General features: G+C 34.4%; 1 protein-coding gene across 1 annotated transcript in view; it reads left to right on the top strand.

Annotated features, from left to right (window-relative positions):
- LRRIQ1 (leucine-rich repeats and IQ motif containing 1) overlaps window positions 1-26717 on the top strand; it is a 112901-nt gene that overhangs the window by 41540 nt on the left and 44644 nt on the right. The window contains exons 17-21 of the mRNA XM_009584910.1: window positions 802-921; window positions 16889-16978; window positions 17690-17811; window positions 18424-18519; window positions 18863-18948. Coding sequence (XP_009583205.1) covers window positions 802-921; window positions 16889-16978; window positions 17690-17811; window positions 18424-18519; window positions 18863-18948 — 514 coding nt within the window. The remainder of the gene's footprint in view (window positions 1-801; window positions 922-16888; window positions 16979-17689; window positions 17812-18423; window positions 18520-18862; window positions 18949-26717) is intronic.

Below are 26717 nucleotides of genomic sequence, written 5' to 3'. Positions count from 1 at the left end.
CTTCCTATTTTAGTGCCTTCATTGCCAAGCCATTAAATGTGAATAACACTACATCTTTCAGGACAGTGGAAATTTTTTGCATGGTGTTTTAAATGCTTAGGGCATCTTGAACTCTAATGATGTAAAACACTGATTTGGGGGAAAATTGCTGTCCTGAATTTCATTTTCTTAATTCCATCTATATAATTTTGATCTCTTAAGTGTTTTCCTGGATCTGATTACGGCTTGGCATGTGTTCCTAACACCCTTCCTCTTTTTCTAGCACTTAATTCCTAATGTGCTCCTTTTTTTTAGATATGATTATGCCTACTGGTAATATTTTTTTTAAATAAAGATCTTAGACAGTTAAGAAAGAGTAACTGACCTAGGTCAATTGCATGAGATGTCTCCAAGAATTGCTACTTGTAAACTATAAGACATTTAGTACAAGTGTATTTTTATTCTCAGTAATTTGAAAGTTGACACTCAGCTTTTTCTTATGTAGCCTTTCCTTTCAGTTTATAATAGTCCCTGAAGGAATTGTCAAATAATTAATTAGTTGACCCAGGTTTGTAGTTGAGGGAGTTTCAGGATTCCTTTCTGCTTACTTGTGGAGAGCCTCCTGAGTACTCTATGCTTTAGACATATGCTGGCATTTAATTTGTCTTGTAGTTTTAAATGTCACATAAAGTTCAAAAAACAGATCATTGAGCTATTAACCAAGGCCCAAGATGTTTTATCTTCCTAATGGGATAACATAGAGAATCTGGATTTGGGTTTGATCTATGGCTTTGTATAACATGCTTTAAATTTTTTGTTTAGGCATTTTGGAAGGGTTTTGTTTTGCGAAAGAAACTGGCCAGTGCTCTTGCAGCTGTTAAAAGTGATGAAGTGGAGGATGACTATGAAGAAATAAATGTGGATGATTTCACATTTTCTGAAGTAAGCACTGTCATTAGCATAAAAACTTCATGTAAAAAAGAAATACTGTTCTTCTTAAGCAATCGTGTAGGTGTTGGAAATAAAAGAAATTGAAAGGACTTCCAGGGCTAGAATTAACATGTTGGATGTCCAGAAATAAAGAAGCATTTGGTATATATATCTCATTTAAATGTATTTGTCATGGATTAATTGCTTCCTGCTCTTTGAGATGCTCTGGTAGTTACTGTGCTATTAATGTCACACCCACCATAGAACCCCATGTATTTCTACAGTTAAAGGACAATCAAATGAGAATAAGGAAACAGCTACTTTTGTTCTAAAATGTTTAGCTTTTTAGTATTTTAGTAACAGATTATAATGTCAACAATATTTGAGTGTGCATTTTGTTCATTTTCATGATAGAATGAGAACAATAATATAGCTGAAAATATAGAAAATATAGCTGGGATTCAGTGTTGCAGTATTCCAGTAAAAAGAACACACCCCCAAAACAAGAGGTGAAGCAGGTTTATTAGCTCTTCTTTTGTCTTATAGGTGAAGTGCTATAAAGATCACGAGTCTGAATACAGTAGTAAATTATGAAGAGAAGTATAGTTAAATCAGAAAAAATCCACACTTAGAAGGTCTGTGATCCACAAAATCCAGAAATTATTACTAGTAATTTTTACAAGTTATGTAGAGTTAATGATGTCCTTTCAGTTTCAAAGGATTGAAATCGGCTCGGAAGTTTCCTTTCTAATTTATAAAAGCAGGCTCCAAAGGAATTTGAGGAATAACATCACATTCGAAATTGAATTTAGCGATAATTAAATAAAAAATTTAAAATGTCTACAGAATCAATATTATCATTCAGTAAGCAAGGAAGAGAATCTTTAAACTAATCTTATTTTTTATAGCCTCAAAAGACACAGTCTACATGGGAAGTTCTAGACTTAGTATGCATAGTAAGGCAGCTGTTGATGACTTACCTATATATTTGTCTAGAGCACTGCTTTTTCTAGTTGTTCACATTTGTTGGCTGTTTTTTTTTTTTTTTTAATGGTTTCAGGTAAAGCAAAGAAAACTGATAGCAATATGGCCATTTGAGACCTAAGGGGATATGACTGAGGTTTTTTTTCATGAACCCTTGTCTCTGACTGTGCTTATTCAGCTGCTGAATCTTTGCAAGAGCCATTTGTCAATATTCCACTGTAATTTTGCAAAGGAGATTGATGCGGTAGCCCTGCTACTGGCAGGATTAGATCCTATTTGTGATCACATGTTTGTATGGCTCATAGAGAGTTATGAAACCAAATATGTTGTTAGTTGGAGCAGTGCAGTTTATAGTTAATCAGTGTTCGGTCATCTGGGTATCAGCCTTCTTTTGCCACCCCCTTCCCTTTAGAAAATAGTTGGGCTTTGTATGAAATTATTACCAATGACTTGATGACTTGGATTAATTTTATTTTTTTCTCCTCCCTTTCAGCAGCTATTTTAAGATACATTTTCAGAATTACTGTCTTATTGTAAGAGCATGCAAAATGTTTGAGGCAGGAGTCCCAGGCATCATTTGGTAGACAGGAAATGTGTGTGTGTAAACATAGAGATCTGGCTTAAATTTTAGGGTTTTTTTTCATTTTAATTTGAAATATATATACAAAAAAGAACAGTCTCATTAGTTGATGTTCTCTGATCCCTGGCTTCTTTCTAAAATAATAAAAAGCAGAAAGTTGAAGGATTTATTTCTTCACACAGGAAGGAAGTATCTGTTCATATATTAAAGAAGGAAAATATCCTGTTTTGAATTATTCAGCCAGTAGGCCAGTGTCTTATATACTGTAATTCAATTGAGCCGTTCTTGTTTCACTCTGTTCGGCCCAAATAATCCTGTGATTTTTTTTTTTTTTTAATTGCTAAACTGGAAACTACATGGGCAGTTTTCTGTCAGCAAGGCATTTGGACAGCATTTGGACAGATGCTCCTGAGGCCAAGGAGAAAAAGAAGGAGTGGGGAAGGCAGGAAAAAAAGGCCAGCTCATTTCAGAGAGGCTTGCACTGTATCACCCTCTGGTGTTGCCACACATTTCTTCCTTTTTTTTTCAAATTGTTACTGAGTTTGTTAGGAAAGAAGTAAAACGTGGTTTTAGGGAGCAATTCTCAGAGAAAGTGTTTGGGTTCAGATCATGACAGGAGAACCATGAGCTGACATTTTAATTGGCACAGCAGGTTCAGAGGCTGAACTAGGGACTGAAAAGTTACTCAAGCCCTTAGCATTTTGTGATGAAAAATGTAAGAACATCTGTTTTCTACAGAGCAATGTATGTGATAAGTTTACAATGTATATGCCCATGAAGGATATACTTTGTTCAGTGAGTGAGCATTTCAGTGTTCAAGACTGATGGCTGTAACTAGAATTATATCCTGCAATATTTGTCACATTTTTTCCCTTTTTTTTCTTTTTTTTTCTTTTTTCTTCTTTTTTCGTTTTTCTTTTTTTTTTCCTTTTTTTTCTTTTTTTTTTTCTCTTTTTTTCAAGCACGATCTTGTCTGTGCTGAAGAGTTTGATTGTGAGAAATGTGTGGCTTAACTATAATGGGACTACTGGAACTGGAGTGTGAAATAGTGATATATATGATACAGCCGTATCATGTTAACAGTAGGCGATACCAAGGAAAACTAACTGCAAACTTGTATTAGTATTCTGCTAAAATTTCCACGATTCTTGCCTTATACTCTGTTCTGCCTAGCCCAGACTAGCTATCCTTAGTACTAGGTTGCCTGGTTCTGTGCGTCTTTAACTGTTCCGTTCTCTGCAGTTGGGCAATACCAAACCACATGGACTTTCTGCTTCTGCAGAAACAAGCAGCAGAAGCTTGGAACAGTCTGTACTTCCTATTCCCTCCTTTCTGGCCTCAGTGTTTTATAGCAAAGTGCTGAAGCAGAGCCAAATAATGACACATAATATCAGTGGCTATCTGTTGGGCCTCAAACAAGTGTGTAGGGAGGAGTACATATTGCTGGGCTAAGAGATCCCATATGCTAGGGTGTGAAGGAAGAGAAAAATATCTGGACACCATTTTGTACTGCAGATTTCACTGTTGGATAGGGTGAATGAAATGAGAGAGAAGGGCAGAAAAAACTTTCCTTATTGCAAACCAATAGAAATGTACTAAATCTTGTCCAAAAGTTTTTTGAATGATCCACTATTTTGTGGTATAGTCATTGTCTGGGTTTTTTTATACCAGTTTTATGTAGATTTCAGTCATAATAATTTTATTCAGTATTATCTAGCATTCTACAAAATCACTAGTGTGCAAGCACCTATTTAAACCATTTGCAAATATCACAATGCAATAAGTCATTAGCCACCAGTCTTCATTAAACTACTGTTTAATATTTTCATTATAAACTCAGTGTACCCAGTGCTCTGTGGAAGGTGAGGCTGCGAAACAGCATGGGGAAAACTCTAGTCTTTGCCAAAGATCTTCTGTTTACTTCATTTATGCACATTGAGCAGTGGCATATTTTTAGTACAAGTTTGGCACCATATCACGTGAAAAATGGATTGCATGTGATTGAACTGGTGGAAGGGCCTTTATCTTGCTCACAATAGCATGAATAGTAATCATTTCACCTGAACAGTTACTGGTATCTTCTTGCATTCATATCAGCTCCCATACATTGCCAAAGACATTCAGAGGCAATTCATAGTGTCTGATAGTGCAAAAGTAGTGTTTTGTGTCTGTGTGCAATGTCAAACAGGCTATCCCAGATGAGATCTGGCCAACAGATGTCTCAGAAAGTATGACCCTGGTATTTAGTGATATTTTCATGTCTTTCATGTGGACTTTGGAGAATTCCAGTCTATATGCTCCAGAAGGCTGATCTTAAGGCAACCTTTCATCAGCAGTCCATCCATGTAGCAAATGATCTACAAGGCAGAGCTCACTTTACCTCTGGTGGACAAAATCTGGCAACACAGTTGCTTGACGCAGCTCTTACTTTCTGTACCATGTAACCATCAGCATTGTTGTTTTCTTGATGAGAATATGATGTGAGCCAAATGCAAAATGGCTGAACTTGCCAGAAAGCTGAACCAATTGAATATGATCAGTTAAAAGACAATTCTTTACTCAGAACAGCGTCCATTGAATATATTACTGTTTTCCTACACTGAGTCAGCATATGTACATATGTCTTATTCTCATCAATGTAAGTACCAATATTTATGGTTACATGGCGCCAGAAGTACTGTATTTTTCAAAATTTCATTTTTTCAACTTAGTTTAAATCAGGGCTATCTAGTCATACTTTTTCAAAGAGAAAGTAACTTTGTAAGTTGGAACCAAGCTAAAAAGAAATCCATCACTGCTTCCTTCATCAAAGGGAATATATCTGTTACCCTGAGACAAAGTGTTGTTCTGCTTCTGAGCTTGATTATGTAGAATTTTAAAATCCCAGTCGTTTTGACAGCTTTTGAAATTATTGACCAGGAGTTTCCTTCACATTTTTTTACATATCAACACTCAGACACATAGCCGTTCCCATTTTTTTGCTTGCCTTCCATGGCAGCTAGGTAGCAGTTTTCTTTTTCTTTTTTTTTTGGGGGGGGGGGGAAGACTGAAAACTACCTCACATGTGCTAACTCTTGAAAAGTAAACAGCAATTAGAACAACAATATCTTTACATCTCCCATCTTTAGTGTTCTTATCACATGTCCAAACTAGACACATACAATGTGTTTTGTTTTCTTTTCAGATAATCCTTCATGATGTGGTTTGTCTCAGGCTGTGAGCTTGTGATTGTGGGCTTGTGACAGTGATTGCTGTTTTTTGTCTAGTGCCAGGAAATTAGTGTAGCCTATGGATTAGAAGGTCCCCATAACATTTCTTGTATCTTGACACTCTTACACATGTCTAGCTCTTGTAATTGCTTATAAATGTCAGATCAGAATCCAGCCTTTCTGTATTGTATACTGCAAAGAATACGATCTTTTTTTCATCAAATTTCTTATAAAGTTACAGTGTTGTAGAAAAGCAAAAAAGTGTATGATGAAAATTTCATTAGATTCATCATCCTCTTTTAAAAAGGTGGGGAAAAACTCTCTCCTAGGTAACATATTGGAAGATCAATTTTTTCAATGAGTGTGTATCAACAATCTCTTGATATGATCCTGCTTCTTCAGCTGCTATGTTAATGAATCACATGCCATTCTCAGTCTGTGGCATCATCAGGTACATAAAGCCGCTTTTCTACCTCTTTCAGCAATGACGCTTATCTAAAATGCTGAAATCTTGTTTTCTAGTTATCTGATAGATATCCTGTCCTTGGAAGTAAGTTGTTTCAGTCAGTATCTGTTAAAATAAACATAAAAAAAAACCCACAGCTATTGGGAGTTGTGGCCATCACTAACACCCCAGCTTCACAGCTCATGCAGAATGTGCTCTGATTGCTTTCAGGCCTTCTCAGTCCTTAATACCACCTGAAATGCTTTTAATTTTTAAACAGAAACTATCTTCATGGCTTGTCTCTACCTAATTCTTGGTTAAATAGCCAGATTCAAACAAATACTTTCCAAAGGAAAGCCCACTAGTGATGCATGATACTAAAGATATCATTTGGAACCTGTATTTAGCCAAATGGTATAGTATTTTTTTAAATTATATTTAGCTTGTATGACATATCAAAGTATAGTGATGTCATTAATTATACTTCCTAGTCTTACTTCTCTAAAGACAAAGTCAAGCATCAGAATTGAATAAACAGGCCAAGCAATGGAAAATGTATAAAATTGAAAAAAGTCTTAGTTCTGTGGAGTTTTAGACTCATTACTGTAGCCTCAAAGGAAAATCGTTCTAAGCCAAATGCATCATTGTAAATGGAAGTAGTAACAGAGCCATCAGTTGTTCTCAGAGAGTACATTTGCATCTGGAGTCTCTTGAAAGCTGAGTTGAGGATCCCAAATCATTGAATATAACTTCCCTAAGTTCTTTAATTTTTGTGTAATGTTAAAACTGACATTTTAGCATAGGTATAGATCATGTTTAAAGGATCTAGTTAAATGTCTGATATTTAGCATGTCCACATACATTGATTTCCATCGAAAAAGGTTTTTCAGTAATGCCTATTTACAAATTTCAGGAGCTCTCCTAACTGACTTGTCTGTGCTTTGTGAGAAGAGGCCATTGATGCAGCCAATATTGTAGTTGAATTAAATAGCAGTACTGTTGGAGGAACCAATGAGGAAGGTGAGATGTCAGCTTCCTTTCTCTTCCACACTTAAATCCATACATGTCTCACTGCCTGGAGCTTGAAGTCCTTTTAGTTGAGAACATAGCAGATGTTATCCAACCACAGCACAGCTTAATTCACCTAAACATATACAAGTCCGAGGGATCAGATGGGATGCATTCAAGGGGGTTGAACAAGCTGCCTGATGTCATTTTGAGGTCACACTCTATCATCTTTGAAAGGTCATGACAACTGGGGGAGGTTACTGGTGACTGGAAAAGGGCAGACATCACACCCATCTTCAAGAAAGGCAAGGAAGATCCAGGGAACTAGAGGCCAATCAACCTTCTCTCTGTTCCTGGGAAGGTTGTGGAGCAAATCCTCTCAGAAGCCATTTCTAAATTCATGGAAGAAGGTGATTGGGAGCAGCCCGCATGGGTTTACCAAGGGCTGATCAACTTAATTGCTTTCTATCACAAAGTGACTGGCACTATGAATAAGGGGAGGGCAGTGCATATTGCATGCCTTTATTTTGGCAAGGCCATTGACAGCTTCCCACAGTCTTATTCTCAAAATTTGTTGAGGTATGGGCTGGACAAGTAGACCATAAAGTGAGTGGCAAATTGACTGGACTGCCAGGCTCAAATAGTTGTGTTCTGTGGTGCAAAATCCAACTTGTGGGCAGTAATTAATGGAGCCCATCATGGATGGTAGGGGGACCAAAATAGTCAATATTTTAATTAACAACCTGTATGATGGAGCAGAGTGCAATCTCAGCAAGTGTGCAGATGACTACATAATACCAGACTGGGGGCAGCGGTCAGTATGCTGGAGGGTGTTCTTTAGAGCAGCCTGCACAAGCTAGATAAACAGGCTAACCAGAGCCTCATGATGTTCAACAAGAGCAAGTGCAAAGTCCGATATATGGGCTAGAGTCAGCCCCATGCAACACTGTTGGCTAGGGGCTGACTGTCTAGGAAGCAGCATCACAGAAAAGGATCTAGGGGCCTAATGGACTTTCTTCGCCATGCAATTCTTGAGTTTCTGATAGTAGAAACGGAGAAGAGGAAAAAAAAACCCATACCCTATAACACAATCTTAATTTAGCTAAAAACTACTTATGTCTAGTTTGTCCTTGAATGGAATGGGCTAAGGAATCCTAAATGCTAAATACTGTTAAAACCATCTCCTGGTTCTCAGTCTAGTCATTTTGTTTGTATGGAAAATACTATAAAATTATATTTTTATATGGAAATAGCAGTAGGTATTGATCATTTCACAAATCTGAGTTTACAACAGGAAAACATCGCGAAGAATCAGCTCCTGAAGCTCTTGAATTTCCCAGAGGGTATCAGTGCAGGTCCCAAAAGATTTAAGGGGTTGAGACTACAGTTATGAATCAACAAATTTCAACTTGCAGATTCATTTGTGCATAATTTATTTCAAGTAGAAGAGTTAGTGCTAGGGACATATAAGGAGGACAATATAAGTGAAGCTGAGAGATGATTAAGACATATCTTCTTTAGAATTAAGCGTTTTTAGTGTAATTAGAGATTTGTTATCATCAGTTTCAAAAAATATATGCTTACAACTTAGTCCTCCTTTGTTCTTTATCTTCCAAATACTTTTATGTTCTTGTTTCTGAAATAGGGACTTTCAAACAAAAAGGCAAGGTTGTCTTGAAAGTGAATCAAATTTCTCATGTGACATGAACTTTGAAACATATTAAAGGTTAGATGACTATAAACTTGTGAGTAGTCTATTTTTTATTACCCTGTGCTTCTGCCTAGCTTCCCTTCCTGTAAGCTGCAAGTACAGCTTTCTTTTCTATTGTGTTTTTAGTATTCATTCCCCAAACTTTATAGAATGTTTTGGGTTATCTTTGTTTGAAATTCTGAATTCTCTGAATGTACAGTATTTAAGAGGTAGGGATGGCTGGTTTGTTTGTTGGGTTTTTTAATTCATTGCCCCTTGAAAGTTTTGGTTTTTTGTTTTCACACAGGTAGAAGGACTTGGAAAAAGGCTTATAGGGACATACCAGCTAAAGTTTGTGTAGTGTGGCAAAGTCAGAGAGGGGAAGACCTGAAGATTCTTGTCATTTTAATGGGGAGATACTGCATCTGGGGTCTTAGAGCCATTTGAGGAGTGGCCTGAAGGTGCCAGGAGCCTCATGTTTATTGAGATGGGTGGGGGTATACATCTCAAAAGATTTTTGAAGCAAACATTTCTGATGCTTACTTGAACCATGTCTAACCTCTGAAGCTGAGGTTACCATTTACCCATCTGTATTTTTTATTCCTGTATTCAAAAAAACATGTAGGACCCGGAGCTTCCTTTGAACAGTCAGGCTTAAGACAAAAATGCATATCTAGAAAAGTTTGGGTCATGTAGGTCATGAATGACTGACATGAACTACAACAAGATTCAGACTTTCAGAGAGTTAATTATGTATGTGTACATTCAACCTTTTTTGTGAATGAAAACTTTTAGGGTCCCTGAAATTTTCATTATTCATTTATTTTTGTATATTCCAAAATAAATTATTTCCATAGTTTTAATCATATGTATTTAGAGAAATCATATAGATACTTATATTAAATATAAATACATATATATATATGTTTTAGAATTTCAGAGAACAGTTAGTTTTCTGAGCTTATTAAACAGTTTAGAAAAATGACATTTGGAGAAGACATTCACCAATAAAATTTTCTTGAATGTTTTTCTTAACAGAATGTTGTGATTTTTCCAGTAATTGTCAATATATTGTTCTTATAAATGGACAGCTACACAACTATGCTTGTCCTCTAATTTTCCTACACGAATGTACTCTAATAATTAGCCAGCTTTCGTAAGCCTTTAAAATCTCTTGGGGTCAATTAAGTGTTGTGATGTTTCTCTGGAATCTGTATGATACTCACTACTTTTTTTGGCTTGAAACGTTTTTTGGGTTTAGCAATTGTAAAAATGCAGACATGCCCAGCTTTTCTTCCTAATTCTCTTGTTTTATATAAAGACAGGGTTGAAAAAGAAGCATTTCCAAAGGTTAAAATAACCTTTATTAGGGTGCTAACCTATTAATCTTCACCACAAAAAATATGTGAAAAAGCATGAAAGACAAATCCAGAGAAAAAGGCTATTTTTCCTACTGCTTGCAGTTCAGAGATCTGTTTTCTATAAAATGTATATCCACTAAACTAATTAAAAAGAAGTCTGTATACAATTTTTTATAAAATTGGTCAAATCAACACATTTACATATAGTTTCAAAATGGCAGAACTTAGACTGATTTTTTGTGGTATTGGAAATGGAATAATAATGCAATTAATAGATGTTTCGGTTAAGAATGTTCATATTTGATATTGTCTTAGGTTTGGAATTTTTTTAGAAAGTCTGGCTCTGAATTGATATTCAACTTCCTAACATTGAACTAAGCTTTACACATGAACTTGAGTTTCTCAGAAAAGCTAGCCCATAGAGTAATCTGATTCCTAAAAAGACTGGATGAAAGAAAAGGCTAAATACACAAAAATATTCAGATCTTTAATTTCAGAAGAAGTTTTCAATCACAGTCTATCAACAATATATAAATGAGCATAGAAAAGTGATCTAGTCCTTCTGTATCATCTATGAGAGTTAAAAATTTGTGATTTCTTAAGAAGTTTGTCAAAACTTACTTGTGCTTTTAGAGAAGAAATTTCTAGCAAAGAATACTTAGGCCTTGGCAGAAATGAAGGTAGTTTAAAAAGAAATGAAAGATGTTGTCCTGGAGTAGCATGATATTTGAATGAAATACACCACAGGGTGAAATATGTTTTCCAGTAATCAAGAGAGTAAGTTACAGCTTTCTGCCAGATGAAAGACAGTACAGTATGGCTGGCTGTGGTATGCCCTTTTCTATTGTGAGTATCCACAGGGTTAAACTTCAGCATATGATCCTTCTCCCTGACCACTCCCCCTCCCATTCTCTGAGCAATTATTTAACCTACAGGATGTTTAACACTAGGAAAAGTAGTTCTTCATGTGGCATGTATTGCCCAAAAAGAAATTTTGTCAGCTTATTTGAAATAGTCATAGAACGCTGTTGAATGTTCTGCCTTGGATTAAAGTACTGTCTTTCACTTGTCTTTTTGTTTTAACTTTTTGTTTTATTTTCTTGGAGTGAACTAGACTTAAACTGCACTATTCAAAACTAAAAAGTAGGAAAGTAGAAATCAAGGACTTCACCACCCTAAAGAACTTTATTTGAACTTGTATTCTATAGAGAAAACTAGTGGAAAGATTCATTCTGATTTATTTATTTATTTATTTACTCTCATTACATATTATTCTTATTAAAAATGAATTGGAATGTAGAGAGAGCAGATGCTTTGTAAAATCTGCTTGAAAAAGGGCCATTTTGACTGAGAATGACACTAATGGCCTGCCTCACTGAGGGGAGCGGAAGTCCAGAAAAACAGGTTAGACAAAACCAGGCGGGTGAACTGGAGGGTGAATCTTTTTTAAAAGCAAGGAATTCCACTATTCACACTATTTCTGTGAAATGGTAAAGCAGAATTTTTTTTTTTTTTTTTTTCAATAAAAGATGCTTTTTTTTTCCCCTTCCCATTCCTCCTGTTCTGTTGTAATGCTCAGGGGCCAGTCATGGCTCTGAGTTGAGAGTGAGTTTTAGATATTAATTTTCTTCTGCTTGTTTATATTCTGTTGGATAATTTTCCTATTTTTATCTTAAGATACCATATAAATAAAAGCACTACATAAATATCAATAGAACAGTTTTTCTGGCAAAACCATTGCTGTCCTGCAAACAGTGAGTGAGTCAATGAGGAAATGAAAAAAGAAAGGAAAGAGGTATAAAGAGTCAGTTCTCCCTAATTTTCAAAAACAGTTTCACTGTTTTGTGAGATGATGATTCACCTTGTGATTGTGAGGTCCACCATGTTTGGAAACCTGGGGTAGCTTCAGCTCCCATGGCAGCCAACATGTTGGCCTTTCAGAGTTAAACTACACCACTTCAGCAGTTACATGCTCTGAGCTATGTAAATGATTGGCATTCTTCCTGGATCGACATAGAGGTGACCTTGCAAACACACTGACTATATGGTTATATTTGTCATAAGAAGTTAAATTACTGTTTTAAGTTGAGGAATCTTTTCCTAGATGTTAGCAGAAAGTCCTTAAACCGCCAGTTTCCAAGGTCTGAAGGGAGGGATTGTCCTCAACATGTCCAGCTTCTTTCATTCTTCCCATAAGCATCTGCTACTGAACTCTTCTGGAAGCAGAGTACTGATGTAGATAGATATTTGGTCTGACCCAGAACAGAGTTGTTACATATCAAATGCTGGCCTTTCTTTTCAGCCTATATTGTTAATGCCTTCTTGCATCCTCTCCTTCTAACCATAGTACAGTTTGGGGGATTGGTTTCGTTTTTATTATACTCTTGTGATCCTCCTCAATCTAATAGACATAAAAGGCAATATGTGATAGCATTATTCACAGTTTGGACAGTTACTTCTAGAAGTGCTTTAAAGCTGAGTGTAGGTTTGGCACTGTGTCCTGTGAGCTATTTTTTGTTCCTGATTTAAATAAGACTCAGAACAGCCCAAATTACATGTATAGTTATTATAAAAGATTATGTAGCTCCAGAATGTAACCCAGAGCATATAAACGATGCCTAGAATTAGATTGTGTAAGTAACGTTTGCACTAAAACTCTGCTTTTCAGTAGCTCATTCAGTCCCCATTAAACTTAGTAGAACCATTCTCACTGACTTTGGTGGTTGTAGGATTGGATTCTGTTTCCGAGACCACATAAGTTTAATGTTTGTTGGTAAATAGTCATTACATTTTGCAAAGGAAAGGATAGAATAAATATTTGAAAAATGAATGAATAACAAAATGAAAAAGGTTGTGTATAATATGCCATGAAATCCTCCGGAGTTCATTGATGAGCTACAAAATCAAAGGGGAGAAAAAACACCTGTAGGATTAGACTCTCAAAGGGTAAAAAATGCATTGTGAATCCGAATAAGAAGTAGTTCATGATCCTAATGGATAAATGGAAATAGCTAATACTGTGGAAGCTTTATTATTAAAATTCAGAAAAAAAACCCCAAAACCAAATATATTGACACCTTCTTCTTGTTGAAGAATGATATCAGGGATAATTGTATTGTGTTTAATAGCGAATTTGGTGGTCTGTATTCTTTCTAGTCTTGGAAGAATCTTGTTTGTGTCCTGAGCAGGAGCTAAATGAAAACTAACATAAAGTCTAGGGGGGGTTTTGGGGGGGAAGAAACCCATGAAAAATTTGCCAAATATTAAAAATGTGTTTCAAATAAGTCCAAATAAAGTTAAAGTGAATTTATTTCTGTGAAGTTTTAACAAAAAATTAGAAAGGTCTATGTATGTTTTGTGTGCTTGTGAAAATTGAAACTTTTTTAAAGTAATCAATACAGTCTTTGATTTGAAACAAACACTGGAAATAAAGGAGTATGGAGGATACAGAAGTGTAATAGATATTTTCAAATGAGCTAAAATGTGTTAAATCAACTGTATGTGATTTACACATATGTGTAAAGCTATGTTATATACCTCAGTATTTGTGAAATCAATTCCTTAATTTGGCTTTAGAAATAAACATAAGTATAGTATGCCTATAACTGTTTTTGTAGACCATGCAATCAAACGTTACCATTTTTATTTGTTTTGTACTTCATCTCAAATTGCTTTTTTTTTCTCTTAGTGGACAATGTCAGTAGAAATGGATCTATTTTTTAGCCTTAGGTATTGGTAAATCTGTCAGAAACTTTGCATTAGTTATAGTTTAGGACTGTGTTTATGGGAAAGATATGGACAGAAGTTTCTTGAACTTAGTGCTGTCAAAATCTCTAGGGATAAACATAGTGGAAGAGCATGTATTTGAAAATTAATTATGTGGGGGTTTTTTTTGGCCAAAGCAAACAACAGTGTGGTATATTTTTATAATGTGCTACACATTCATAGGAGTGCCAAATGTGCTTAATGATAAAACAGTTATCTTTTTTTATGTCTTACATGTTTATACCTTTGAATCATGCTTTTATATTTTCATTGGTATTTCTTTTCAACACTTAGAACACTGAAAGTCATTTTATAGGCTATGAAAGAAATAAAAACACTGTGGAGAATATTAAATTAATAAATGGCAAACACTGGGCTAAGAAAATATTTGTGACAAAAGTTTGAACCTAAATATTACAAGCAAAGAACTTTAATTGGGTTATGGTACAAATATAAAACAAAAAGATTCAATCAGTGTACTGCTTAAGTGATTCTTGTTCCAAAAAATTGACTGCAGCTTTGGAGTGTTAGTTTTCATGTTTCATGATTTTATTGATTTTGGTCACAAACAATTTCATCAGAGGTAAAAATTCAAATAGCTAGGATGCAAGCTTGCCCTGAAATCTAACAGTAGAGCTTGGATCATATTCACTGTTAATGTAAGACATGTAAGTACCCAGGTAATTAATGGACACATCATTGTACACACCAATTAACTTGGTTGACATTAAATTGTACAAGAAGTGGAAATCTACCTCTCTCCCAGCTGTATTGATTCTTTTGCAAATAGAGGACGAAAAAAATACTTCAGAAATTTGCCATTTTCATATACCTTTATATACCAGCAAAGTTGAAGACGCAACTTTTGCAGACATGGAGTTTACCTGTGACAGGATTGCATGCTCACACTCAGAAAATAAGTGAAAAACTCTCATCTGAAAAGCTAGAAATATGATTTGCATAGTGCAATTGAAGAGTAAATTCAAGGAGGACAAGGAGGAATAATATCTAATTTCACTGACATTTTTTGGTCAGATTTTCTCCCTTTTTCATAGTTATTCGTTTTGACCATTCTGCCCATAGACCCCAGGCAATTGCAAAACTTGAATATGTCACAGTTTTTCGCTGCCGAGATGCGAACTTGTCAGTCTTCTGTGTCCGAATTGTACCAATTTCACATTTTTAAAATGATTGTCTTTGGGATTTGATTTACTACAATCTGCTTCTGGAATAGATTTTAACTGTGACTTTTTTTTTTTTTTTAAAAGAAAATTGTTTGAATCAACCACTCAGTGGTTATCAGCATAAAAGTAATCATTGAGGAGAGGTAGGCTAGTGGGTTGTAGGTTAAGGTAACAGTTAAAGAAGGTGATACATTTTATTTGTTGCACGCATCTACAGTTTATTTACATAGATTTCTTAACATATACAACCACCTGAGAGAGGAGGTGTGGTAAAAAGGATAATATGTTGTATATTTATCGTGAATTGAAACGGTAAGAAGGGGAAGAGTGGTAAAGAGACATCATTTGTTAATAATGAGGGCACAGAATTTATTTGGATTTATTAAATAAAAGAATGAATACCAAAGCATATTGTAATCAAAGAATAGGGAATTCCAGAAACAAGGATCAAAGATGTAAGAATGCATCCCTTTTAAGACATGAAAATAAAGTCAAAATTTATTGAAAATTTATTTTGAAAAGCTGGATGGTCAGAATGGAAGAAGAATAATACTGGTTCACAGTTACTTTATAAATAAAAAGAGTGGTCACCAAATTATGCGACCAGTACCCGAAGTAACCTTTTCAAAATAGCTGGAATATGATCCTTTTGTCTCTCAGAATTTCAAAGGGCTTGGAAGACCTTCTTGTTCACCAGTAAGGCTGTACAAAATCCTGTTTACAGTAAGCTATGCAAAGTTAGGATAATTTCTCAGGGTCAGAAATGAATGCAATCTGAAATATTCTGTGAATGGGAGAAAGGTAGTCTGGTTTTATAAATTAGACATTTTCAAAAGAATGAACTCCAGGCTCTTTGCTGCTGAAGTAAGAACAGCCTGAATGACTGAGCCCTGTGTAAGTGAAGCCAAATTCTTCAGAAGTATTTACTTACTGTGTGGGAGTAATTTACTTCTCTCGCTTATCAGACTATATTGAAAGAACATGTAGTCAAAAAACTCAAGGATGTATAAGAAAAAGAAATCATATACAGGTTGAGTTTGAAACAAAATCTAAATTTTGTTTTTATGAAAGAAAACTGAATTCTGCCTTGAATTGTCAGAGACACCAGTTAGGACCTAATTCTGTCACCCCTCTTCATTCCAAGCTATTATTTTAGTTTGTAAATTATTCCATTACATAAAAAATAAAATTGATTAATTGAAGGAATAAGTACATATAGCATTCACTTTTTAACCCCAGATTTCAACGGAAACTATTCACTGATTCAGTTCAACTCATCAAAAGCAAGCTTGACAGAATCAGGCACCTACATCTGGATATAAAATACTCAATTAGTCAAAAACAGCAAACAAAGCTGTTCATGTTCTTTAGGCCTTTAAGTACCTTACGTCTGTATTTTTTCAGTTTGGCAGTCTTTTTTAATAACTTGGGTTTACTAACAATGTTGGAATAAAATTACAAGAATTTGAGAAGGAGGGGATGCATCTTATTTAAAAAACAAAACAAAACCAAAAAAACCCAAAAAAACCCACAACCCACAAATACTGTTTATCTGAGTTGTTTAAAATAAAGCAGTACAACACAGCATCTCCAAAGGTGTTTTAAGTGCGATTGCTCTGCAGGTGGCAGTTCTGATATATGACTTGAAAACACTTGAAACAGTATGTAAGACAATTTTAAAGAGACTTTGCAAAAGTTATCAAAACTAAACTGATTTTATCAGTGCACTACTTGACTTTACTCATTCATGCAGGCTGCATTAGAGAAGGAATGGCTAACTCTAGATTCCACCCGTTTCCCTTCAAAAACACTCCTGCTCTCAAACCAGCTGCACTGGCCAAAGGTAACATGTCACAGAAACTTCTTACTCTTCAGTCTTTATTCATTCCTTAAGGATATGCTATTCTGGGGTGATTAATACGACAATCTATTGACTTGAAAAACACAATTACTTTTAGAAGTCTCAGACTTCCTCCTCATCCCCAGATGCAATTTTTCTTTTAGAATTTCTTTCATTTGCTTAGTTTTTTCTTTATTTTGGATTTATTTCAACACTTTACTTCACAGTAGCAGAAAAAAGATGATGTGCTTCATCTGTACATTTGGCAATGGATTAAAAATTGCTAGTTGACACACTACTTTTTAAAAATACCAAGATCTGCATTATATGACAACAGCTGAATGTTTTCAGAACAGCTAAAGGTCATTGAACTGTAATGTCTGCTAGTTATTTGATAAACTTTGAAGTTTTGGCTTTTTGTTTTGGTAGGGTTTTCTCTTCTTGTTACAAGCGTAGTATTACTAATGTTTTATTTCCTACAATTAAAAGAAAGGAGTCTTATAAATGTATAATTCATTATATTTGGGGATGTTAAGTATAATTAAAGTCACCTTTTTGCCCTATTTAGTTAGTTGAAGGGGCGTATCACCGTTAAGAATCCTATCTGTTATAGTAATAGACTCTGCAAATTGTGATGCAGGTTTACCTGCACATTTTAAATTCAAACTTGCAGGAATCATCAACTGCATTTTTTTTCTTTCTCTTACTTAGAAGTATTCTAGGCCTTCAAATTCCAGTGAACATTCAAATAGTTTGCCATTGTCACCACACGAAATTTGGCAGTGTGTTAACAGACCACATTCATACTCAGCAGAAAATATCCACTTTCATAGCAGGTAAGTTAAATAATATATTTTTTTCATTATATTTAGTTCATTTGGATTTGACAAAAATCAAAAGGAGGAGAACTTGAGGCTCTTTTCTGATGCTTTTGCTACTTTTGGTTAATATGATATTACTGGAGTTAAAATTTACTTATTTGTTAACACCAAATATATTAAATTCAGTTGTTATTTTTCATTGACTACCAGAATTAGGAATAGAAGAAGATATACGTGTATTTTTATTTATTTAGGTCTGACTATAAGTCATAAAACTTACATTTTTTCACATGTATCATAACATAGATGTTGAAATAGAGATTTGTAAGACTAGATAAAGATTAAAAGGGATTTCTTACACAGCTGCATTCTTTTGGAGAGAAAGGACTGAAATATGCTTCAAGTAATTGAAATGTAAACATTTTAAATTGATGGCAGACTTTTATTACTTTCCAAGATAAAGCCTTCCTGGAGTATTAAAATAGATTTTTTGTATTATTTCCAAGCTTCAAAAGTGCCTTTAAAAGGCACAAACAACTTGCAGAATAACAAAGGCTGCAAAATAGTCACCCGAGACCCTTCCTTATTTACCTACCTTTCAGTACCACTCTTACACTTTGTTTTCAGGTCAGGGAAGGGGACAGTGTCACAGCTCTCTGACTGGAAGGAAAAAAAGAAATTTTCATTCATGTCTGAAAAAGAAGAGAGAATTTCAGAAGAATGGTATGTTCAGCTATTTTGCTTACATGGTAACTTCCAGGAATAGGTACAGTATAGTTGGCTGTTGTTGCTTGCTTTTTTTAAGTTCCACCTTTCAAGAATCTCTGTTTTCTACCAAAGTGAGAATTATTATAATTACTTTTACAAGTGCCTGGAGACCAGCTTAATAAGTTGCAATAATGTAATATTAAGATAAGCATTGCAGCTGTGTAATTCAGAAAGTTTCATACTATGCATAAAAGTACCATACACTTGTATTCTTTTTGAAAAGTACATTATACAATAATATGCAGCTGGTGTAACATAATATATGTGAAATGTTTAGTAAATTATTCTCTTCCCCTAGGGGTTTTAAGGATATTTCAACTGCACAGCTAATGCTGAAGAGGGCCCATAAAATGAAGCCGAAAAAATATAGTAATAAAAATTTAGGTAAGTCAACAGTTAAATAATGGTTATATTGATGTAATGTTTTTATTCTTAAATCTCAAGACAGTGTCTCTTTTTAAAAGTTTGCTTGCACAACATTAAACATTAATTTGAATAAAAGTAGGGTGTGATTCAGTAAAAATAGCTCAGTTTAAATCTCTGTAAAGAAATCAATTTGTTCCAGTGATAAGATATTCAGATTTTAAACAACATTCTACTGGATTTTGAAGCTGAATATTTGACAGCTATGTTAAACAGAAATTTTGTTTCTTTTTGTTCATGTATCTCTTTTTCTAGATGTGGAATTTAATATTTCTGCATTTTGTGCTTTTTGTATTTTTCTCTTGGGGGAATCTCAGGTTAAAATTATTGACTTATGCAAGAACTATTTATGAAAATGACAGTTTGATACATGTGAAATGAAATAATATTTTTTTGTATTAAATATTCACTGTGGAAATAGATAATACTTATCCAGCTTCTCTGTAATTGTCTTCTGGTTCTTCTCAGATACTTCTTATGTCAATGAACCTTTCTTAGAATTATCAACTGTTAGTATGATATGCTAATACAAACGTTAATGGAATATGTTAATAAAAATATTAATAAACTACTGCTAGTATAAGAAACATTCAAATATGTAAGAGCCTGGTTGACAAGAGGACCTAACTCTAAATGGTCTTTGGAAAGTGTACCTTTATTTACATTTAATTTTTTTTAATTGTATCAGAAGCTACAGTTAATTTTCCTCTTTTGTTTAACTTTGCAAATCTCTTTATTAAGTGTTGAAAATATTGAAAAACATTTTGCTCATGGAAGGGAAAAAATTCACCCTACAGATAAAGTTAAGAAAAGTTTTCTCTGTATAATTTTTTCTACTTTAAATATCATGCCTAAGACTAAATATGACAAAAAAGATCTCCATTTAAAAAAAAAACAAAACAGGGGTGGGGGAGAAAGAGGCATGTAATCAACAAACCATGCTTTATTGTTATGGAAAGGAGTAAAAATGGATGAGGTTAAAGTGATTATATTTAAATCTTGATAGTTTCCCATGATGCCCTACCATGTTACCTAAAAAAAAAAAAAGTAGTAAATATCTGGTGTGCAGCTGAGTTTTTTACATATGTTCCATTCGGTGGCCTCTGTATCATTTTTAGTGAATAGAGCTTATTAGGTTATATCATCTTTTCTCCATATGCTGTCTGGTTTATGTTAGTAGTAATTAATTCAGTCATAGATGTCTGATTGAGCATATCAAATTTGCTATCCTATTTTTGTTGTAGTTCTAATGCATTTTTTGGATATGTTTATATTCACTCTGTTCAGATTATTCAATATGGTATATGTGTGTTGAGCTTTTTAATGTACCACTTGGAATATTCTCAAAGTATATTACTAGTTTTAAAAAAAGTAACAAAACTTTTGCACAATGTTTTTATAGGTTCAAATTTTCTCTTCTTGACACTACCTCATATAAGAATTTTTTGTCTAACTATTACATCAAGCACAAAAATAACCTGTATATATAATTTTCCTGTATAGACTTCTCTGGCAGTCATTAAAATCACATTCTTTTTTTCAGATAAGCAGAAAGCGTAATTTCCATAACCAAGAAATATGACTGAAAATATTGCACACTCAATCCCTTTTCAGTACAAAGATTATCAAGCCAACTATTCTTTCTCATACAGCATGACAAAGTCAGTCCTTCCTTGGCCAGTAAGGACCAAATAGACATTATCAATTAAAACAAGTATTTTTATCTTAAACTGATGCTAAAACTCAGCTGTTGCACTAAAAAGTTATCCTGATGGAATATTCCCCATGTGAGAAGAATGTCCACGTATATAATTGTGTTTTACATCAGCCACCTCCTCTGAAGTGGTGAGAGCAAGTCAGGTCTTGTTGAGGGTCTGGTTGAACAGAGGGACTTTACAGCATTTAAGAGGAGATATACCTTATCCTGAGGCTAGCCAGCTCCAGATCAGGAAACTGTAACCAGATCCATTAGGCTGCCAGTATCTTTCTTGGATCTCTGTGTGGTACAGCTCATGCTAGAATACTTAGAGAAATTCCAGTATAACTAGAGAGAGAGAGTTCACCGTTTTTGGCCATTGCTGTGAGTTTAACCGTACTGAAGCAGGAATTTCATAAGACTTTATTCCTTCTAATATTTAAAAGCAGATTAAAATTCATCTGAATAAGTACATGTCAACATTGTCTTTTAATGTTTCCATAGAAATTAGCATCCTATCACCTTCATCTCCTCTGAAATGAGCTTCACCCATCTTGTACTTACTGAAGCTGCATATGAAATCTTGTACGATTTATTTTTAGTATTATTATTTCTGTTCTTTATTTTGAATTTCCAGGTCCTCAGTGTTATAACTGCAACTGTTTCCTTTTTAGCTTTCTGATTTAAAATAATTGAAGGTATGCTAACTACAATAAAATAATTTTGTTAGTGATACAGATTCCTAAAGACGAGAAAATAAGTAGCCAGCATCCACTTAAAAGTGTGAAATATAAGGTGTAAAAAAGCAATTTTCCATGTTATATTCGTTTACTATTACACGTTTAACTTAAGAGCAAAATTTTCAGTTCTGACAAAAAGCAAAGCAACAACAAGATCTAAAGGTTCTAGGTACAAATAAATTATAAGCTATTAACAAATACACTGATAGCTTTTACGCTAAGGTTTCAGGATCATCCCAAGCATCTTTTATGTGCCATTGAGCTCTTTCATGGTAACGATCTTATTAGTTGCAGCTAATGCTAAGTTACTGATGGATTTTGTAGGAACAAATGGCCTGTCACAGTATGCTGTCTGCTTCCATATGCTATCAAACTCCTTTGCCTTAGCCTGAGATTCACAAATGCAAAGTGTTAAATCAGCCTCCATTCAGAGTGTTTTACAACTGCTCTTTAATATAGTCAAGACGTCTGCTGGATTGGAACTTGGATTGGACAGTCATGAACAGTTTCGATTCTTAACATCCTCAAGTGTGGGAATTTATTCTTTTTCATTTTCCATCTAAAATGTTTGTCTTCTCCTAGTGCAACAGTGATGGGATTCATTTGGTTAATTACAGAAGTCCACATCTGAGCTAGTCATCTGCATTCCTTTATGGAAAGAAATAGCCACCTTAAATGCTATTAATTTCTGCCTAAAACATAATTCAAAAACAGGTTACTTGAATCTCACTGTAAAAGTACTTATAGTTCTCCATTGCCTATACACAAAACCTAGAGTGACTGGCTGAAGTACAGAGTTAAACTGTGGATATGTAGAAGTAACTGAGAAGTATCTTACCTCATATGTCTGGCCACGTACCTTCTCGGTAGTGAAAAAAATGTGGAAAATACTAGCAAGTGCACTGAATCCTGTGGCTTGTATTACAAGGAAGAGCTTAAAGTAGCATAACCTTATAATAGGGAGTGATTCAGGCAATGCTTATATTGCAGTAGACCAGTCCCATCAGCTAATGGCCTTAAGGCCTGTTATGCCCTAATCCACTACAGTTATGTATGCTTGTTTATGTAGTTAAATAAAGTTGTGGCCTGTATTTTAACGATACCAAATGTAGGCTGTGTCTGCTTCAACTGTTTTTACTCTACAGTAAGATAATACAAAAAGTGTGGGCAAGAAACCAGAAATTTTGCAGCCAAGTAGAACTGGCATAATATCAGAAATATTCCCGTTTATCATGGGTGCATAAAAGTCTATAGAAATTCTAATTAAAAATCTAAATACAGCAGACATTAATGCACCTCACTGTGCTTAAAAATTAAGCATCTATGACTCATAACAATCCTAGCTTCCTAAAGATGTCTTGGCACAGCAGTACAGAATTTCTTGCTTAACTTTGGATTTCCTTGATTCTGTGGATTTTATATTAGCCTCTGGAAGTTAACTATTTCTTCTTTTAAGAGGGCTGGAAGCCTTGTATTGCTTTCAGCTTGTCTCTCCTACACTGCTCTATTACTTCTTGTTTAACCATTTCCTCTCCAAAGGAAAGCTCTCTTGTCAGTGACTGACAGCATGAAATGGTAATTCTTGCTGCCACATAGTAGGAAAAAAAAAGGTAAAAAGCAGCTGGAGTGGGCCTTGACTCCTAGAACCAGAGCACAACGATAAAGATATTTCAGAGAGGTCAGTAAATATTTTTTAGTTCTAGTTCAGAATTTAAGATAGCAGTGCAAACTAATTAAAAAAACAAAACAAAACAACAAATAAAAACTCAAAAAAACAGCCCACCCCCCTCAAAACCCACAACCCCAAAACAGATGATCTGACTATACAACACTGATTGAATTAACAACAGTCGGAATAAAAATCTGGGGGATATTATTATTCTTTATTACACATTACGTAAATGACCACTGAACTATATTTTCTTAGTAGCAGAAAGAAAGCTACTTTTGTTGTTGTTGCGTATTCCATGTAGCAGTATCATCTGGGAACTCCAGCCATGGATGAGTTGACGTTCTAATTGCTGTTCAATTATGGAACAAAATATGGTCTTTCTTCCAAATGAATTTACAAATTGAATTATCTTATAGATAAGTATCTGTCACTCTGTGCTACTTTGATTTATCAACTCTTTAAAGTTGGCACAGATACATTTATGTTTTTCTAATTACAGATATTGCACAACAAAAATGAATGACAAACATTTAATTTTTTCAGTTTCACATATTATCAAGAAGTTGTTTAGCAAATGTGGTGCCAGATCAGGCAGTAATTATTCCTTCCATACTGTTTCTATAACATTTCTTGTGTTTGTCCAACTTATCTTCTATATTTGGAGTCAGCCAAGCAATGTGCATTAAATTACCTCCCTGGTTCCTAGATTGCCAGCACAGATCATTGTCTAATAAGCCACATTTAAATGAGTATGCCAGAATCCAGGAAGATATTTGTATGGTTTTGAACTATTGGACTCTTTCACAGTTCTCTGTGTGAAATCTAAAACGTTTGATTGCTTGTCATCAAAGCATACATGCAGCTCATTTCCCTAGCTCACTCAGAGACTGAAGAGCACTAGTATTTTAAAGTAATCTATGTAATATTGCCTACATTTGGGACTAGATAGAGAAAAGGACTCATTTTTAATAACGAAAGAGCTGTAGGCAATGGTTGAGGTGATCCAGGTAGGTACAAATTCAAGTAGTCTGGCACTGTGTTAAATCCCTGTAGATTATTTACGTTATTTTGCAAAGACTCAAAGATAAATCTTCTGATAGAAATCTCTTAGAAGAACAATTTCCATCATTTCCCTTTCTTCCCAGTTCATGGCCCTTCTTGACTGCTGATATCCTTGTGCACAAATAATTGTTTGAAAAATCTAGGTTGGCACTAATAACTTCATGTGACTTCACCTAAAACTCCTTGGTATAGTTTAACTTTGGACTGGTTGGAGTTTTCATAGAATTGGGTGGGAGGCTGGATTAAGGAAAGATGACGTTTTTAAAACATTTTGGAACAATTTCAATAGACCCACATAGGAAAAAACGTGTTATTTCAGGAATTATTTTAAGTTAATCAAAAATAGTTTGGAAATCCTCAATCGCATTTTGTCTTAAGGGGCTTTAATCAATTTCATCACTTCATCTTTGGTCTCCTATTGAAGAAAGACACTGGTTTTGTAACTAGCATAAAGCTAGAAGAAGTTAGAAGTCTTTTTATCAACGCTGTATCATATCAACACTGTATCATATCAACACTGTATGCTGAATGTTGGAAAAATTGTAATTACAAAAAATTTTATTCTGTACATTTTTATCTGTGTATAGTACTCGTATGGATATGTATCTTACAAGTTTAGAAAACACAATAGTAATTTGTACTTTACTTAAAATATTTTTTATAAGTTCTGTTACTTAAAATTTCAGAGGGAACTTTTAAAATCTAATGTATTGCTATTTCAAGATATTTTTATTGCAAATCTTACTGTGATCTACTGCCCCAAACATTTGCTACCCTGAAGAACTCTAAGTTGCTACAGATTTATTTTTGAGTTGGGATGCATGCCAAAATAGGCCTGCTTTATCCATCTATGCAAAGTGAAAGTATCTACAAACCTGGTAATCCAGTTTGTGAATAAAGTGATCCCATTATCAGAATAATTTTAATAATCTACTTTTAAAACTAATGGAGCTAATCATTATTTATTGTGCTTTTTGGGTCGTTTCATTGAATTTATACTTTAGTTAGTAAAAGCGGGTTAAAATTAACAGATTTAAATCTGACATCCTCTGGGTTAATCTGGAAGCTATAATCATCATACAAGATGATAGAAGTTCTTCTAGACAATTGGAGGTAACAAAGTGTAAGGTATCGCTGATTCTGCCTTGGGAAGAAGGCATGACCTAAATTACTTCCATCCATATTTTCCACCCGTATTTTCCACGATTCCTTCATTAATCAAGTTTGCTGCTTTGTGAGAGGTTAGGACCATTAAGAACATTCTGTCAACCAAATGCTGCTGCAGTGTGGGCTGGCCAAGAATACCATAACATTTTGACATGTTTTGTCAATGCATTATCTCTTAAAGTATCCACACCCCATTAGAGATCTTCTTCAGGCTCATAAGGCAAAGATACAGTATGTCTGCATCATCTTGCTTGTGTCAAGAGAGCATTCTCTGAGAAAAAGTGGATCTCTTAGGATCCCTTTATGTTCCATTAGTTTGTAACTGAAGTGTCTACTGCAAATGTAGAGGTCTAGTCAAAACCAACTGTATAAATTGCTCTTAAACTTCGTAAGAAATTGCCCACTGACTTAACAGGGCATTCTGATCCTTTGTTTCCATAAATAAGGAAACAAAAAAAAAGCCCTATTTACTTTGTTGCAATATTATAGATGCTCTTATAAACTCTCTCAATAAACACCAACAAGGTCATGTAACAAGCTCAAAATGAAGCATCAGACATAATTAGTCATGTAAATTCATTCTGTCTGAATGCTCTTTGAGTCTTTGCATCTCCTCTGTTTTCCTGCACTATATGTTCTGGCAGTGTCTCACATATTCCTTTTTGCTATACTTGCCGCCTTTGTGAAAATTTAGATCCTTGTCTTGCCATATCTGCTTTCTTGCTAAGTTCTATTTGCTGATTTCCCTCTTTGTTTTTATTAATTTCTACTCTTTTCTGACAGTTTGTAGTTACCTTTGTAGGCAAACCTCTTCTGCCTCATTGTTTCTCAGATATTCCTGAGAGTGTATTTGTTTGCTTGTGCTATTGTCTTCTTCTTTTAACCATGTGAAACATATTTCTTTGATTTTTCCTTTGGCTTTCTGTTACTCATTTTATCATGCTCAGTGTCATACCTACAAAACCCTGTATACTTTTGGTCATCATTATATAGTTGCTTTTTTTTCTACATTCTTCTCAGTCCTTTTTTTTTTTTTTTTTAATAACTGACTGGTTTATTCTGCGCTGTGCATAGAATTTTCACATTCTTTCTAACCCACTGCTTCCCTTAAACTCCTGCTTTCCTCCTATGTCAAGTAAACAATTCTTCCTTCACATAAGAAATGATGCATGAAAATCACCTTTCCTGACTTGTATGGTTTAGCATTAGTTTAGCTTTTGTTAATTAAACTTTAATTTTTTTTTCCAGTCTAAGAACATGTATTATCTAGATTTATAGACAGTTCTGTGTTCATCTTTGCTTCTTTGCAAAGTTTTCAAAATAACAGTTATGAAACTGTTCAAGATTTCATACTGTGGCATACAGATGAGTCTATAGACTTTTGGAGTAATTT

Source organism: Fulmarus glacialis, unplaced genomic scaffold (assembly GCF_000690835.1).
Source record: "Fulmarus glacialis isolate BGI_N327 unplaced genomic scaffold, ASM69083v1 scaffold27270, whole genome shotgun sequence".
Lineage (NCBI taxonomy): Eukaryota > Metazoa > Chordata > Aves > Procellariiformes > Procellariidae > Fulmarus > Fulmarus glacialis.
Note: the sequence above shows the minus strand (reverse complement) of the source record. Positions and strands in the feature narration are given on the sequence as shown.